Genomic DNA, 16,575 nt, shown 5'->3' with positions numbered 1-16,575 from the left:
ACATCCATCCATCCATCCACACATCCATCCACACATCCATCCATCCATCTATCCATCCACACATCCATCTATACACTGAAAAATAAACTAAATCCAAAAAAGGAAACTTCTCAACTTCACTCTCTTTGCATTTTAGTTCCATGAAATTTGATAAGGATTATGAGACGCTTCAACACGTGATCCTGGGCTTTGTTGAGACGTGCTGTTCAGTGTTCAGGATTTCCGTGTTCTCCAGGCGAGTGTGTATCTGGAACGGCTTTTAATTGGTATTATTTTGACGTTTTCTATAAGGAATATGGATGGAAATTTATTATGGATTAAAGGAGGCTCCAGTGTCAGAGTGAGTTTTCCGGCATTATCCGGAACAAAGGAGTTCCTCAGTAACACGACGAGCTGCTGAAATCGAGAGGAAATGCAGAACAGGAAGTGATTTGTGGTTTAAACACATAACTTTAAAGAAACTGCTGTGGTGCAGGAGGAAGAAAACAAACAGGGATTTGACTTTATGGAAAAACACCTGAATTATCATCATTTTTCTAAACGTTTTTGTTGAACACACAAAAGTGCACAAAGTAAACACACAAAACGCACACAGCTCACGATTTTTATTACTCAAACCAGCCACAGAAAACGGAGAAAACAACAGTCAGATTCTTCACCACAACCGTCCCGAATGAATAAAAACACATCTGTATGATAGAGTGCAAACCCAACACCAGTAATCCAGCACTTTACATCAAACCAAATAACAACAAACACACAGATTTATCAAAAATACAGCAAGGTGACACGTCTGATCGCACAAATGTAGCGTCTCTGAACAAACACAAACTCTAAACGTGTTCCTCAGGGTTTCTGTGTCTGAAGGATGCAGTTTTTTTGTATTTTAGCTAAAATATTTCTAATCAAAATACAAATACATTTGTGCTTCGAGGTTCTGTTTCACACACAGTTAGTGTCCTGATCAAATAAAAGTCAGATCTAGAAGTCAGATCCATCAGAAGCCCTATTCTGAAGGCATGTCATTAGTAGTAGTAATTAGTGTTGTTATTAGAACACACAATCTAAACTCTATAGTTTGAAGTGTAACTTGGGAAGAATGAATCAACAACAACATTATTATACTCTGTTCTGATATTGTGTTCACACCAGATCTGATCAGATCTCTCAGGATCACATCTTACACCATCATATCACGGAGCTGTTTGAGGTTTGTTTCGTGTTCAGGTCCTTTTTTTTGCTCATTTTGGTACATTTTTAATGTACAGCAGTGTTTAGTTTTGTATCCTATGTAAATTTAAGATGTTTTCGAGAAGAACAGATTCTGCTTCAATTCTGTTCACATGAACATTAATGAGTTAATGTGTGTATGTACAGTAATCTGTGTTTAGTCAAATCCCCATAAAACCTCTAACCTGTAAATTACCTTCTGCTCTCTTTTCTCTCTCAGACCACAAAAATGATTAGAACGTGTTAAACAGGTAACGGCGGTACTTTCGCCTGTGTGTACATACTTTACTAACACCACAACCAGAGACAGTCACGTGGATGAGGGAAGCGAAATGAACATCTGCACTGTACGACCTGGTTCACATCTGGATTACAGAAACCAGCACCTGAAGGAAAAGAAAATCTCTACTGCTGTGACCAGTGGTTTTCTAACATAACATCTGTTTTTATTTTGCTTTGACATGATGGTTGCCTGGAAAAATGTTACATTTTATTGCTAATTTTTTATAATGCACTATTAAAAAATCCACTTTTAGAAAATCCCTGAGAAAAAACACCATTATATATATATTCCCAATCTTAACTCTTTTTTCCCCTGGAATTAATCCTGCAATTTAATAAGCTACTCTATTACCTTTCATTTAAAAATTATTATGATTTAACCACCAATTTGCATATTCCCAGTGGATAACCCTCCATTTTCACTGATTCCCATTAACTAATTTTACATTTTTCATTGGTTCCCTTTATATAGCTCTATATTTTTATTGGTTTCCTTCAGTAAACATTCCTATTTTATTGGTTCACTTTAGATAACTCATGATTTTTATTGGTCCCTTTTAGATAACACTTCATTTCCATTCTTTCTATTTATATAAATTCCCATTTTCATTGGTTCGTTTAAATCATTCTCATGTTTATTGTCTCCCTGTAGATTACACTCATTTAAAGTTCAATTATTATTCAACTCTTTCAGATTTCACTCTCTTCTTTTCCCCAACCTATTTATATTTGTACTTTGTTTTCATTTCTCTAAATTATTCCTGTATTATGTTTGATTGGTTAACCAGCCTGATAATCTGTTTTCATTCATTTCAACCAGTTCCCCAAATACAGCCTCGTTTTCATTAAGTACCTGAGATAACCCTTGATTTTAATTGGTCCCCTGATGCTGGCTCTACTATCTTCATTTTGTCTCTTCCAGAACAATGCATTCTCATTGGTTTCTCAGTAGAGGAAAGAAATTCTCCCAAGTGTAAATAAACCCTGCAAGCTTTTGTAAACATTGTGGCTGAATAAACTCTACCATAGCTGTAAGATAAAAGATAAATCAGAATCCCTGACTGTAGTGTGTGTGTGTGTGTGTGTGTGTGCAGCTGAGCGTCTACACGTAATCTCCTCGCCTGGACCTGAAGTAGAGCTTCTTGGTGAGCATGGAGGCGAAGCAGGGCACCTGTTTCTTGCCGAATGCTGAAGGCTCTTTGCATCTCTCCACACTGCGCTGAGAGACTCTGCGGTTGACGAGGGTGAGGAGCTCGGTGAACTCCAGCTTGAAGCCGTACTGATGCAGCAGCTCACACAGGTCCTGAATGAACCAGGAACCGTTCACTGTCTCCCTGTGTGAGTAAAAACCTGCATGGGGGAGAAGTTCAGATCAACATCAGCACACTTCATTCTATTATATTATATTACAGACCAAACACAACAAATCTGTTTTCCCTCAATATTATCCATATTACTGTTTCAGATCCTTACAAACCCAATTCACCAAAATCCAATCAAATCCGATCCACTTCACTCAAACTAAATCCACTCAAATACAATTTACTCAAAAACAACCTCATCTACTCAAATGAAATACAATTCAACAAATACTTCACTTAATCCAAACCAATAAAATCCTAATCCAATCAACTAAATCCTAATCTGATCAAAATCCACCCATTCAAACCCAATCCAATCCACCCCAAAATAATCTACCCAAACCCAATCCAATCCACTTAAATCCTTAATAAATACACCCAAGCCCAATACATTTCACTTAAACCTAATCCAATCCACATAAAATCCTATGCAAGTCACTAAATCCCAATCCAATCCACTCAAATCCAATCCAATCCAGTAAAATCCAATCCAATCCACTAAAGTCCTATCCAGTCCACTCCACTCAATCCTAATCCACTCTAAATCCAATCCAGTTAAAATCCAATCTACTCAAACTTAATCCAATCCACATAAGTCACTAAATCCCAATCCAGTCCACACAAATCCAATCCACTCCACTCAATCCCAATCCTCTCAAATCCAATCCTCTCAAATCCAATACACTCCACCCAATCCTAATCCATTTTAAATCCAATCTAGTTAAAACCCAATCTACTCAAACTTAATCCAATACACATAAACTAAATCCATTTAAATCCAGTCGAGTTAAAGAATCATGAATATTGGAGTTTATAATGATCTATTGTCCCCTGTATTCTTATAAATAGACAGTAGTGGTTTTACAGGACAGACTGGTTTCATTCAGTAGTAAATACTACATTAACACTGTGTGTGTGTGTGTGTGTGTGTGTGTGTGTGTGTGTGTTTGAAAGGGAAACTGGGTGTAGGTCAGAATGAATAATCATTATTTCTAATGTACAATTTAATAATAAAGTATAAAGCACCCCTGATCCACCTCCTGCCTTTAGCATAGCAATTACCATCTACACTGTGTGCACAATTATTAGGCAAGTGATTATTTTGACCATAATCATCATTTTATCCATAATTTCCAAGTCCAAACTGTATAAACTTGAATGCTTATTGGATTTAATGCATATCAGGTGATGTGTATTTGTGTAACGAGGGAGGGCGTGGCCTAAGGAGATCAACACCCTATATCAAGTTGTGCATAATTATTAGGCAGATTCTTCTCCTCAGGAAAAATGGGCCATAAAGAGATTTAACTCTGAAAAGTAAAATAAAATTGTAAAAAGACTTTCACAGGGATGCAGCACTCTTGAAATATCTAAGATTTTGGGGCGTGATCATAGAACCATCAAATGTTTTGTAACAAATAGTCAACAGGGTCCCAATAAACCTGTCGAGAAGAAAAGACTTCAAATTAACCACCAAAGATTTGAGAAGAATCAAACATGAAGCTACCAGGAACCCAGTCCTCCAGTGCTGCCATATTCCACAACTGCAACCTACCTGGAGTGTCAAGAAGTACGAGGTGTTCAGTTCTCAGAGACATGGCCAAGGTAAGAAAGGCTGAAACCCGACCACCTCTGAATAAGACACGTAAGTTGAAACGTCAAGAATGGGGGAAGAAATATCTCAAGACAAATTTTTCAAAGGTTTTGTGGACTGATGAGGTGAGAGTGACTCTTGATGGACCAGATGGATGGACCCGTGGTTGGATCAGTAACGGACACAGAGCTCCACTTTGACTCAGACGCCAGCAAGGTGGAGGATGGATACTGGTATGGGCAGGGAGTATTAAAGATGAGCTAGCTGGACATTTTCAGGTTGAAAATGGACTCAAAATCAACTCCCAGACCGACTGACCATTTTTAGAAGACACTTTCTTCAAGCAGTGGTACAGGACACAGTCTGCATCTTTCAGGAAGACTTTGATTTTTATGCAAGACAACGCTTCATCACATGTATCAAAGTTCTCCACTGCGTGGCCAGTAAAGGCCTTAAAGATGAAAAACTAATGACATGGCCCCCTTCTTCAGCTGACTTCAACCCTATTGAGAACTTATGGGCCCTTCTTAAGCAGGAGATGTACAGTGAAGGTAAACTGTGCACCTCTCTGAACAGTGTCTGGGAGGCCGTGGTTGCTGCTGCACAAAACGTTGATTCTAACCAGATCGAGAAACTGACTGACTCCGTGAATGAGAGCATTGTGACTGTTCTGGAAAAGAAGGGTGTCTTTACTGGTCACTGAGGATTTCTTCTTGAAATTTCAGAAATGTTTAATTGTAAATTTTGACTTTGTTTATTATTCTCACTTAAACAGGTGAAAATAAAGAAGTGAGATGGAAAAATCTTTGTTTTTCATTTAGTTGCGTAATAATTCTGCACACTAATAGTTGCCTAATAATAGTGTACATGTAGATCTTCTCTTAAGAAAACCAGAACTTAAATGTTCAGGTTTGAGAGTTTGTCAACATTTTGGATTGATAAAGAGCACTGTAGTTACACAATAACAAAATTTATCCCCAAAAATACAACTTGCCTAATAATTGTGCACACAGTGTAGACCCCTGCTAGTGGTCTGAAATGTTCAAAAGGTTTTTAAATAAGTAAATATTACTTTATATGCATGTGTATGTTATAATTCATAATAATCATTTGGATGGTATTTTAACGCCTCAACAGTAACAGAAGGCTCTAAGGTGTGTGTTTCAGGGCTCACCCTCAGCTACCGAGTAGCACATGATGAAGTCGGCTCCTGCAGGAAGTGTCTGGACCACGCCGGCGTCCACCACCATCTGATTGACCTCCTTGCTGTCCACAACGTCCATGGGAGTGACCGGATCGTCGTGTTTGTCCCCACGGCACGCCTGATCATCAGACAGACATTTATACACAAACATGCAAACACAAACACAAACATCACATACATATCCTCTAGAATCGTGATGAACCTCTGCTCCCAGACCCGCAAATCCAATCGTGGCCCAATATTCTTATTAGCACATTTGAGTGACAGTGTCTCAATCCAAGACATCAGGATTTGTCTATATTTTGTATTTAAAGAGAACATTGTTCATGTACAGTATATCCTATCCCTGCATGCTTTGCTGTGTCTTGTACAACCTAAAATCATCAGGAACATCTGACACTGAGTACTGATTTCTCTCTGCATGCGACATCAACCTCTCATTTTATTTATGTTTGGGCTAGACGTCTAGACGGAAGCACTTTTTAAAAAAAAAATAAACACACAAATTGGACAGTGAAGGAGTGAAAGAAAGTTCTGTGGAATCCAAACGGGACATTTTTGTCCCTAACAGAAGAACTTGTGGAGAACAGGAGAGATGTGATCAGATTCCATCACCCCCACACTTCACATACGGTGAAGTTTAATGGTTTGGGGTTGTTTTGGAGCAGGAAAGATTCCGGAAAATGAAAGGAAACCTGAACCAACACGGCTCCCATTCCGTACTTCAACACCATGCAGTTCTTCACTGGGGTGTGAAAGTGCACAAAAATTCAGTACAGTTCGGTAAATACCCTGATTTGTTTTTGTCACGGCTCAGTACAAGTTCGGATCAGTTCAGGAGAAGAAATGCAAAACATAAAATAGCTTGTAGTTTATAATAATAATAATACACAGTTTATTATTATTCACATTTGTGAACATCAACAGTTTACATTTTAAAAACACTGTTTTTAAATACCTTCTTGGATAAATAATATCAAAATTATATTTTATAATAGTTTATAAAAAATAAAAGATATAGAAATAAAATAGAATAAATGTAAATTAATGCATTGCACTTTTTGATTATATTAATTTAATTGAGTAATTAATAAAATGAGCAGAAATTAAATTGATTAAATAAATAAATGTAGAAAATGTAATTAAATGTGGGTAATACAGATGTGTATATAAGTGTGTGTGTGTGTGTTTCACATTTAATATTTAATATTTAATTTGATCTACTGAACTGTTCTGTTTATTTCAGCAGACTTTAACAAATGTCTTCATTCCTTCCCTCCTTCATTTATTCACTCACTCGATATGCAGAATTGTTTCTCCATTTAAGAGAAATCTTTGCAGCCGGACATGAAAAAACAAAAGAATCCGTATCGCCTGCAGTAGCAATGACACGGAAGTGACGCAATTTCTCGCATGCACAAAACACCACACTGCAAACAGTATTTGTGGTATGGAGTGAGTCGCCACGGTAACACTGCGCTAACGCTAGGGTCTTTTTTTACACCCCTGGCATTGTTGTGTATGTTTTCAAGTTTAATAAAAATTCTGAAAATTCTCTTAAAGTGTGAGGCGGAGAATAAACAAACTTGTGGTCCACCAATTAATATGTTCCTGAGGGAACTCAGATTTGAACTATGTTCCACACATAATAGTTTAGTACAAACACGTGTACCGTTACACCCCTAGACTACACTGTACTACAAGTTGATGATCTGAAGAGTATGTCCAAACTCTGTGAGTGTTATTTAGAGAGCAAACAGACGTCTGGAATTATATCTATCATGTAATGACCTGCCCAGTCACTGCACCCAAATCCTACTGAACTGCTCTGGATTGTACGGAACTGTCTGTGTGTTACACTGTATTAGTGTGTGTTACAATGTTTTTTGTACTGTTTGTTACAATGTGTGCTACACTGTATTAGTGTGTTGCAGTGTGTGTTATAATGTGTTCCAGTGTGTTCAGTGTGTGTTATAATGTGAGTGTGTGTTATAATGTGTTCCAGTGTGTGTTATCATGTGGTGCAGTGTGTGTTATAATGTTTTGCAGTGTGTGTTATAATGTGTCGCAGTGTGTGTTATAATGTGTTCCAGTGTGTGTTATAATGTGTTGCAGTGTGTGTTGTAATGTGTTGCAGTGTGTGTAATAATGTGTTCCAGTGTGTGTAATAATGTGGTGCAGTGTGTGTTATAATGTGTTCCAGTGTGTGTTATGTGTTGCAGTGTATTATCATGTGGTGCAGTGTGTGTTGTGTTGCAGTGTGTGTTATAATGTGTTGCAGTGTGTGTTATGTGTTGCAGTGTGTGTTATAATGTGAGTGTGTTATAATGTGTTGCAGTGTGTGTAATAATGTGTTCCAGTGTGTTATAATGTGCAGCAGTTTGTGTTATCATGTGATGCAGTGTGTGTGTGTTATCATGTGGTGCAGTGTGTTATAATGTGTTCCAGTGTGTTATATTGTGTTTCAGTGTGTTATAATGTAAGTGTGTGTTATAATGTGTTCCAGTGTGTGTTATAATGTGGTGCAGTGTGTGTTATAATGTTTTGCAGTGTGTGTTATAATGTGTCGAGTGTGTGTTATAATGTGTTCCAGTGTGTGTTATAATGTGTTGCAGTGTGTGTTGTAATGTGTTGCAGTGTGTGTAATAATGTGTTCCAGTGTGTGTAATAATGTGGTGCAGTGTGTGTTATAATGTGTTCCAGTGTGTTATAATGTTTTGCAGTGTGTGTTATCATGTGGTGCAGTGTGTGTTGTGTTGCAGTGTGTGTTATAATGTGTTGCAGTGTGTGTTATGTGTTGCAGTGTGTGTTATAATGTGAGTGTGTTATAATGTGTTGCAGTGTGTGTAATAATGTGTTCCAGTGTGTTATAATGTGCAGCAGTTTGTGTTATCATGTGATGCAGTGTGTGTGTGTTATCATGTGGTGCAGTGTGTTATAATGTGTTCCAGTGTGTGTTATATTGTGTTTCAGTGTGTTATAATGTAAGTGTGTTATAATGTGTTCCAGTGTGTTATAATGTGGTGCAGTGTGTGTTATAATGTGAGTGTGTGTTATAATGTGTTCCAGTGTGTGTAATAATGTGGTGCAGTGTGTGTTATAATGTGAGTGTGTGTTATAGGGTGTTGCAGTGTGTTTTATAATGTGAGTGTGTTATAATGTGTTGCAGTGTGTGTAATAATGTGTTCCAGTGTGTGTTATAATGTGCAGCAGTTTGTGTTATCATGTGCAGTGTGTGTGTGTTATCATGTGCAGTGTGTGTGTTATCATGTGGTGCAGTGTGTGTTATAATGTGTTCCAGTGTGTGTTATATTGTGTTTCAGTGTGTTATAATGTAAGTGTGTGTTATAATGTGTTCCAGTGTGTGTTATAATGTGGTGCAGTGTGTGTTATAATGTGGTGCAGTGTGTGTTATAATGTGAGTGTGTGTTATAATGTGTTCCAGTGTGTGTAATACCGTGGTGCAGTATGTGTTATAATGTGAGTGTGTGTTATAGGGTGTTGCAGTGTGTTTTATAATGTGTCCCATGTGTTATAATGTAAGTGTGTGTTATAATGTGTTCCAGTGTGTGTAATACCGTGGTGCAGTGTGTGTTATAATGTGTTCCAGTGTGTTATAATGTGAGTGTGTTATAATGTGTTCCAGTGTGTTATAATGTGAGTGTGTTATAATGTGTTCCAGTGTGTTATAATGTGAGTGTGTGTTATAATGTGTTCCAGTGTGTTATAATGTGAGTGTGTTATAATGTGTTCCAGTGTGTTATAATGTGAGTGTGTGTTATAATGTGTTCCAGTGTGTTATAATGTAAGTGTGTTATAATGTGTTCCAGTGTGTTATAATGTGAGTGTGTGTTATAATGTGTTCCAGTGTGTTATAATGTGAGTGTGTGTTATAATGTGTTCCAGTGTGTTATAATGTGAGTGTGTGTTATAATGTGTTCCAGTGTGTTATAATGTGAGTGTGTGTTATAATGTGTTCCAGTGTGTTATAATGTGAGTGTGTGTTATAATGTGTTCCAGTGTGTTATAATGTGAGTGTGTGTTATAATGTGTTCCAGTGTGTTATAATGTGAGTGTGTGTTATAATGTGTTCCAGTGTGTTATAATGTGAGTGTGTGTTATAATGTGTTCCAGTGTTATAATGTGTGTGTTATAATGTAAGTGTGTTATAATGTGTTCCAGTGTTATAATGTGAGTGTGTGTTATAATGTGTTCCAGTGTGTTATAATGTGAGTGTGTGTTATAATGTGTTCCAGTGTGTTATAATGAGTGTGTGTTATAATGTGTTCCAGTGTGTTATAATGTGAGTGTGTTATAATGTGTTCCAGTGTGTGTTATAAGGTGTTGCATTGTGTGTTATAATGTGTTCCAGTGTGTTATAATGTAAGTGTGTGTTATAAGGTGTTGCATTGTGTGTTATAATGTGTTCCAGTGTGTTATAATGTAAGTGTGTGTTATAAGGTGGTGCAGTGTGTGTTCAGGTGAAAATTGCACATGTTTTAGCCTTTGTGCTGTAATCGCAGGACAAACAAAATTTCTAGACCGTTAAAGATGACATGATAAAAAACCAGACCAGTCACTTTCCAAAACAAGTCCAAAGATAGCAGCAGGGATCAAACTCTCCTACTGAGCTACTGAACATGAGGAACATCAGATTATTTTCACCTGCAGGATGAAGATCTTTGGTTTCCCCACTAGACTCGGACACTTGTCTCCCCTGAACAGAGAAGTCATGTCCTGGATGTTGATCTGGTCATCATAGGCGTAAACATGTCCGTTTTCACCATGGCTCAGGAACATACAGACAAAGCAGTCAGCGTCTACATGATTAGCTTTTGAAGCTGGGGGGCAAAAAGGTCATCATCATTGTGAGGAAGTGAGCGAAATGAAAGACGTACGTCTCTGGTGAAAGAGTGTGGATGTATGCGCTTACCCTCGGTAATAATGCGCAGAATATCGTCCCGTTTCTTATCGTCATAAACCCTCACCTCAAAGTCGAGCTGTTCAAACCTGAAAGTACAGTGTGTGTATTGCGGTGTGTTACAGTGTGTCACAGTGTGTATGACGGTTCATTACAGTGTGTATTGCGGTGTGTTACAGTGTCACAGTGTGTATTACGGTTCATTACAGTGTGTGTTACGCTCCGTTACAGTGTGTATTGCGGTGTGTTTCAGTGTGTGTGTATTACGCTGCGTTACAGTCTGTAGTGATACAGTTTGTGTGTTACACTGTTACAGTGCGTATTACGATATGTATTTCGAGGTGTTAGTGTTTCTGTTACAATGTGTACAGTGTGTGTATTACGATGTGTTACAGTGTATATTATGCTGTGTTACAGTGTGTATTGCAGTATGTTACAGTGTGTGTAATACACTGCGTACAGTGTGTAGTGATGCAGTTTGTGTTACACTGTTTTACGGTGTGTATTACAAGGTGTTACAGTGTGTCTGTTACAATGTGTACAGTGTGCGTTACGGTGTGTTACAGTGTGTATATTATGGTGTGTTACAATGTTAGTGTGTATTACAAGGTGTTACAGTGTTTCTGTTACAATGTTTACAGTGTGTGTTATGCTGTGTTACAGTGTGTATTACGGTGCATTACAGTGTGTATCACGCAGCATTACGCACACTATACACAGTGTGTTACAGTGTGTATATCATGGTGTGTTACAGTGTGTGTATTATGGTGTGTTATAGAGTGTGTATTACACTGTGTGTATTGCGGTGTGTTACAGTGTATATTATGCTGTGTCACAGTTTGTATTACGGGCTGTTACAGTCTGTATTGCAGTGTGTTTTAGTGTGTAGTGATACAGTTTGTGGGTTATGCTGTTAGTGTGTATTACGATGTGTATTACAAGGTGTTACAGTGTTTCTGTTACAATGTGTACAGTGTGTGTTACGGTGTGTTACAGTCTATATTATGCTGTGTTACAGTGTGTATTACGGTGTGTTACATTGTGTATCACGGTGCATTACAGTGTTTATTACTCAGCATTACAGTGTGTTACAGTGTGTATATTATGGTGTGTTATAGTACTCCTTCTTCTTAAAATAAGTGTTCACCACTGCCATTTCCATCCTTTTAGCAAAATCTACCACCATCTGCCCTTCCACATTCCTCTCCTTAAAACCATACCTACCATCACCTCCTCATCACCTCTGTTCCCTTCACCTACATGCCCATTAAAGTCTGCCCCAATCACCAATCTTTCATTCCTACGTTCACCTTCTACCACTTCATCTAACTCACTCCAGAATTTTTCCTTCTCCTCCATCTCACAGCCCACTTGTGGAGCATAAACACTGATGACATTTATCATCATCCCTTCAACTTCCAGCTTCATGTTCATCACCCTATCAGAAACTCTCTTCACCTCCACTACACTCTTACTGTACTCTTCCTTCAGAATCACCCCTACACCATTTCTCTTTCCATCCACACCATGATAGAACAGTTTAAACACCTCCAATGTTCCTGTTCTTTCTCCCTTTCCACTTGGTCTCCTAAACACACAACATCTCTACCTTTCTCCTCTCCATCATATCAGCTCCCTCTCTCCCTTTACCAGTCATAGTACCAACATTTAAAGTACCAACCTGAACCTCCACTCTCCTCCACTTCTCCTTTCCCTGCTGTCTCTGTAGACGTCTTCCTCCTCTCCTTCTCCTCATTCGCTATGTTACAGTGTGTGTATTGCGGGTGTTTCTGTTGCATTGTGTTACACGGTGTGTTACACTGTCTGTTATTGTGTTACACTATATTAATGTGTGTTATGGTTCTGCACCTCCTTTTGAGGTTGTCCCTGTCTGCATTGGTTCCATTTCGAGAATTGAGCCTGAGATGCCAGTAAAAGTTCTCCTGGTTGAAGATGAGAGCCAGACCTCTGCGCTTGTGATTCATGTTGTACTCCTCATTGGGGTCCATGACACGAGAGCTGAAAGAAAGAAAGAAAGAAAGAAAGAAAGAAAGAAAGAAAGAAAGAAAGAAAGAAAGAAAGAAAGAAAGAAAGAAAAGATCAGCACAATTAATAATTAATAAATAAATAAATAAATAATAAAATAAATTCAGAATATAATTGAATTCGATGTTATCTGTATAGCTTGTGCGTGTTTAACAGTACACATGGTCCAAAAGCCATTTTGCTGAAATATAAAGATTGTGACTGTACATTTTAGTGTTATACATTATTATGAAAAACTTGAACTTAATGAGGCTTCATGGGGAAGAAACCTGAAAGGGTGATCTGAGGTTTACTGATGGAGTCTCGAGTGTAAAACTGTAGCACCAAACCGCTATCACAAACTCTTTATATTAATTACAGTCCAAATCCATCTTCATGGTTCTTGAGTTTAACCCATCCTTTGATGCAGGAACCTCATGGATGATCTTACCTTCTATAAAAGGCGTCTGTCTCTGTTCGGCCGTCCCCCAGACCTGGACATAGAACAACAATATACAGGTTTTACATATCATTCTCTTCCAGGGCTTTATGTACATTTTAACCATTTTTTGTCAATTTTATTATGTAAACAGTACAAAAACAGCAGCTACAAACAATCGATTCCTCCCCGACCTCACTTTCTTCTCTCTATTAGAGCTAAATAACCTGCAGAATCTCCAAATTCCTCTGTCCTACAATACAAACCACTTCCGTACATAAAACTTCATATCAACTAATAAACCCTTTTGTGAACGTGTTTATCAGCGTAGGATACCTGGGAGAATTAACTGTTACTCCGTAAAGAAGAACGCATCAATATAAAGCTGCATCACTGTCAGCTGACGCTTTCCAGCCAATCACAATCCAGAACGCTGGGAGACGAGTTGTATAGAAAGTCATGAAAATATCAGTCAACTTTGAAAAAGCTGAAGATTTTCAGGAGTCTTATCACACACGTGTTTGAGAGAAAACACACCCAGGCCATGGAACACTTTACCCAGAAGTCCTCCACTTCACCCGCATCCTCAGAGGCAGTCGATCAGGAAGGACGTTTGGTTTGTTTTTGGAGTTTTGCAGAAGAGCCACAAGATTCAACATTATGTGGAACCTGTGGCTCCACTGGGATTCCGAACGCGGCTGGTTTCTTCCTCATACCATCTCATCTAACGATGCTACTGTTGCCACTGGCTCACTCATTATGGATACATTTATAAAGGAGAAACTTAAATGTGGAGATTTATGGATTTTAAAGTTATTTAAGTGTCGACGCAAACTAAGAAATTCTGCCGAAGGAACGACCATTTATAGCTGCTATAATGTAAATGAGAACACACTTTCCACAATATTAAACCTTTTATATAAATCAATACAGTACAACGTATCATTATTTATCATCGTCAATGAATAAAAGGGAATCAGACACTTGGAACGTGGTTTTACAGGAAAATAATAGATCTCGGTGTTGGAACAGTAGATCTGCTTCATCACAACTTGGTTTATGATTAGTTCTGGATCACTCTGGATCACTCTGGGTCACTCTGGATCACTCTTCCTACATGCAGTTATGTTATTTAATGCACAGATGTATGAAAATAAAAGCGACCTGCTGGAGTAGACCTCTGTACTGAATCATGGTCCATCTCCACCTGACCTGCAAGAACAAACAGACACTTTTACAACAATAATGAAGCAGGTGAACTCTGCATACCTGTAAACTATTATCAACTCCTAATCCAGTATAAAGCACTTTCTCAGCAGGTTTAAGTTGCAATAAAGAAAATCTGAGACTTGAGTTAAAAACCCGTCTGTAAAGATCGATAATAAAATCGCATGTCATGACATGACTAACCGAGAAGACTCAGAAACACACTGAACTCCTACAAGGAAACTTGTTTTTTTTCCCCCGGAAATCTCGTGTTTACTATTAAATACGAGCACGAACTGAAAATACACACATTTATATAACACACATATTAAACGCACGAGATTTACAGAATCAGTTAACACGTAAAAAGTGATTTGAAACAGGAAGAGTCGGTCACCTGAACCTTGGCTCGCCATCGTGTTTAACCTGTAGCTTCTGAACGCACCATGGAAATGACATAAGCCCCGCCCACTGGGACACTTTGATTGGAGAAAGAATTGATAGTAAGCCGTGAATGGACCAGGAAGATGTCAATCAAGGACAGGCACAACTTCCGCGTTAAAGCGCTTCTTCTCTGGAAAGTCATGGGTGTGTCAGTCGAACAGACAGACAGACAGACAGACAGACAATCAGACCGACAGACAGAGAGACAGACAGACAATCTGACAGACAGACAGACAGACAGACAATCAGAAAGACAGACAGAGAGAGACAGGCAGGCAGACAGAGAGACAGACAGACAAACAGAGAGACAGACAGACAGACAGACAGACAGGCAGACAGAGAGACAGGCAGACAAACAGAGAGACAGACAGACAGAGAGACAGGCAGACAGAGAGACAGGCAGACAGAGAGACAGACAGACAAACAGAGAGACAGACAGACAAACAGAGAGACAGACAGACCGGCAGACAGAGAGACAGACATGGATCGATGGATGGAACTTTGTCATTATATAGTTGAGGTACACAGCAACGAAATGCAACACCTATTGAATGGGATGAAGGTGAACACTGACTGCACCCCAGATCTTCTCATATCACCTACACCAGTATCTGACTTTACCAACTCCCTTGTGGCCGATAAACATAAATGTCCACAAGCACACTCCAAAATCCAGTGGAACATCTTCCCAGAAGAGTGGAGAGAATTATAAGAGCAAATTGGGACTGAATGTTGAATGTGATGCTCAAAAAGCACATACTGAACTTATAACCAGGTTTGTTCATAAAGTCATACAGGAAACAGCCAATGGGACGGAAATCGACGTTCAGTAAATCAAGCATGGACACAGAGACCTAAATATTATACAAAACAGCGGAAACCATTCAAACACAAATGTTTGTCTGTCATGCAGAGAACATTGCTCCACTCCCGAGCCCACAGAGGACGTTGCTCCACTCCCGAGCCCCACAGAGGACGTTGCTCCACTCCCGAGCCCCACAGAGGACGTTGCTCCACTCTCGAGCCCCACAGAGGATGTTGCTCCACTACCGAGCCCCACAGAGATGTTGCTCCGCCACTGGTCCCCACAGACCAGATCGCTACGCCTCATCACGTCTGGCACCCAGGCTTGCTCTCCGCTTTGTCCGACTAAACCAGCTGTCTGGAGGCGGTTTCGCACTTTTGGGTTGGCACCATTTTGGCGTTTTTCCCATGCCACTCAGTAATTAAGGACACCAAAGACATTAACTCACAGCCTGATTATCTCACTGGCTCCTTGTGTCCCTGAGATGTTTCTTGCCATCACGCCTCCTCTGGTTCCTGTTCCTAACCTTCTTCCTGTTTCTGATCTCTGTTCTTCCCGGGTTTCTGGTTTGAACTCTGTTTGAACTTCTGGTTTGAACTCTGCCCTGGTGCGATTTTAATTTCTTTGTTGTTTTTGTTTGCACGTGTTCAGACCCTTTTCCTGCCTCTCCTATATTATTACTATTATTATTACCATAAGTTTTCAGACAATCTGTATTTTCTCCATTCATCTCCATTCATCTTCATTAATCACTCCCATTAACTAGACCCTACCACCTGATTCTCACTGGATGTTTTTAGTTTTTTTGCACCATTCTGTGCAAACTTTACAGACTGTTATAAATAAAAATCTCAGGAGATCAGTGGTTTCTGAAACCACCATGCCATGGGTAAAGTCCCTGAAATCACATTCTCCCTCACTCTGATGTTCACCAGCAGCTGGAGTTCTTGACCTGTATGCTGTCTGAGTGATTTTATAGATTGTGAAGTTGACAGTGACTGGTTGAATTGAATAACTGCATGAATGAGGAGATGTTCCTAATATTGAGGATGGTGATGTATTGC

General features: G+C 39.0%; 1 protein-coding gene across 2 annotated transcripts; it reads right to left on the bottom strand.

The window, feature by feature from the left end:
* Positions 1-590: 590 nt before the first annotated feature.
* On the bottom strand, positions 591-14,762 carry LOC124403423 (caspase-6-like). Of its 2 annotated transcripts, XM_046877162.1 has the most exons (8): positions 14,660-14,762; positions 14,221-14,268; positions 13,069-13,111; positions 12,462-12,611; positions 10,605-10,681; positions 10,337-10,512; positions 5,642-5,789; positions 591-2,862 (listed from the first exon to the last, which is right to left on the bottom strand). In XM_046877162.1, exons 1-8 carry the CDS (start codon positions 14,676-14,678, stop codon positions 2,615-2,617), a joined length of 909 nt encoding a protein of 302 aa, XP_046733118.1. In that variant the 5' UTR covers positions 14,679-14,762; the 3' UTR covers positions 591-2,614. The 2 variants fall into 2 exon arrangements, with proteins under 2 accessions (XP_046733118.1, XP_046733126.1); XM_046877170.1 differs by lacking the exons at positions 14,221-14,268; positions 14,660-14,762 and adding an exon at positions 14,058-14,196.
* Between the last annotated feature and the right edge of the window lie 1,813 nt (positions 14,763-16,575).

Source organism: Silurus meridionalis, chromosome 2 (assembly GCF_014805685.1).
Source record: "Silurus meridionalis isolate SWU-2019-XX chromosome 2, ASM1480568v1, whole genome shotgun sequence".
NCBI classification, from domain to species: Eukaryota; Metazoa; Chordata; class Actinopteri; order Siluriformes; family Siluridae; genus Silurus; species Silurus meridionalis.
This window is presented reverse-complemented; position numbering and strand designations above follow the sequence as displayed.

Excerpts from the sequence above, each read along its gene's own strand:
- LOC124403423 (XM_046877162.1), bottom strand. Across the intron at positions 13,112-14,220 it reads ACAGAGGTCTACTCCAGCAG|GTCTGGGGGACGGCCGAACA; the intron begins GTCGCTTTTATT and ends TTCTATGTCCAG. Across the intron at positions 10,513-10,604 it reads TCTGCGCATTATTACCGAGG|CTTCAAAAGCTAATCATGTA; the intron begins GTAAGCGCATAC and ends TTTGCCCCCCAG.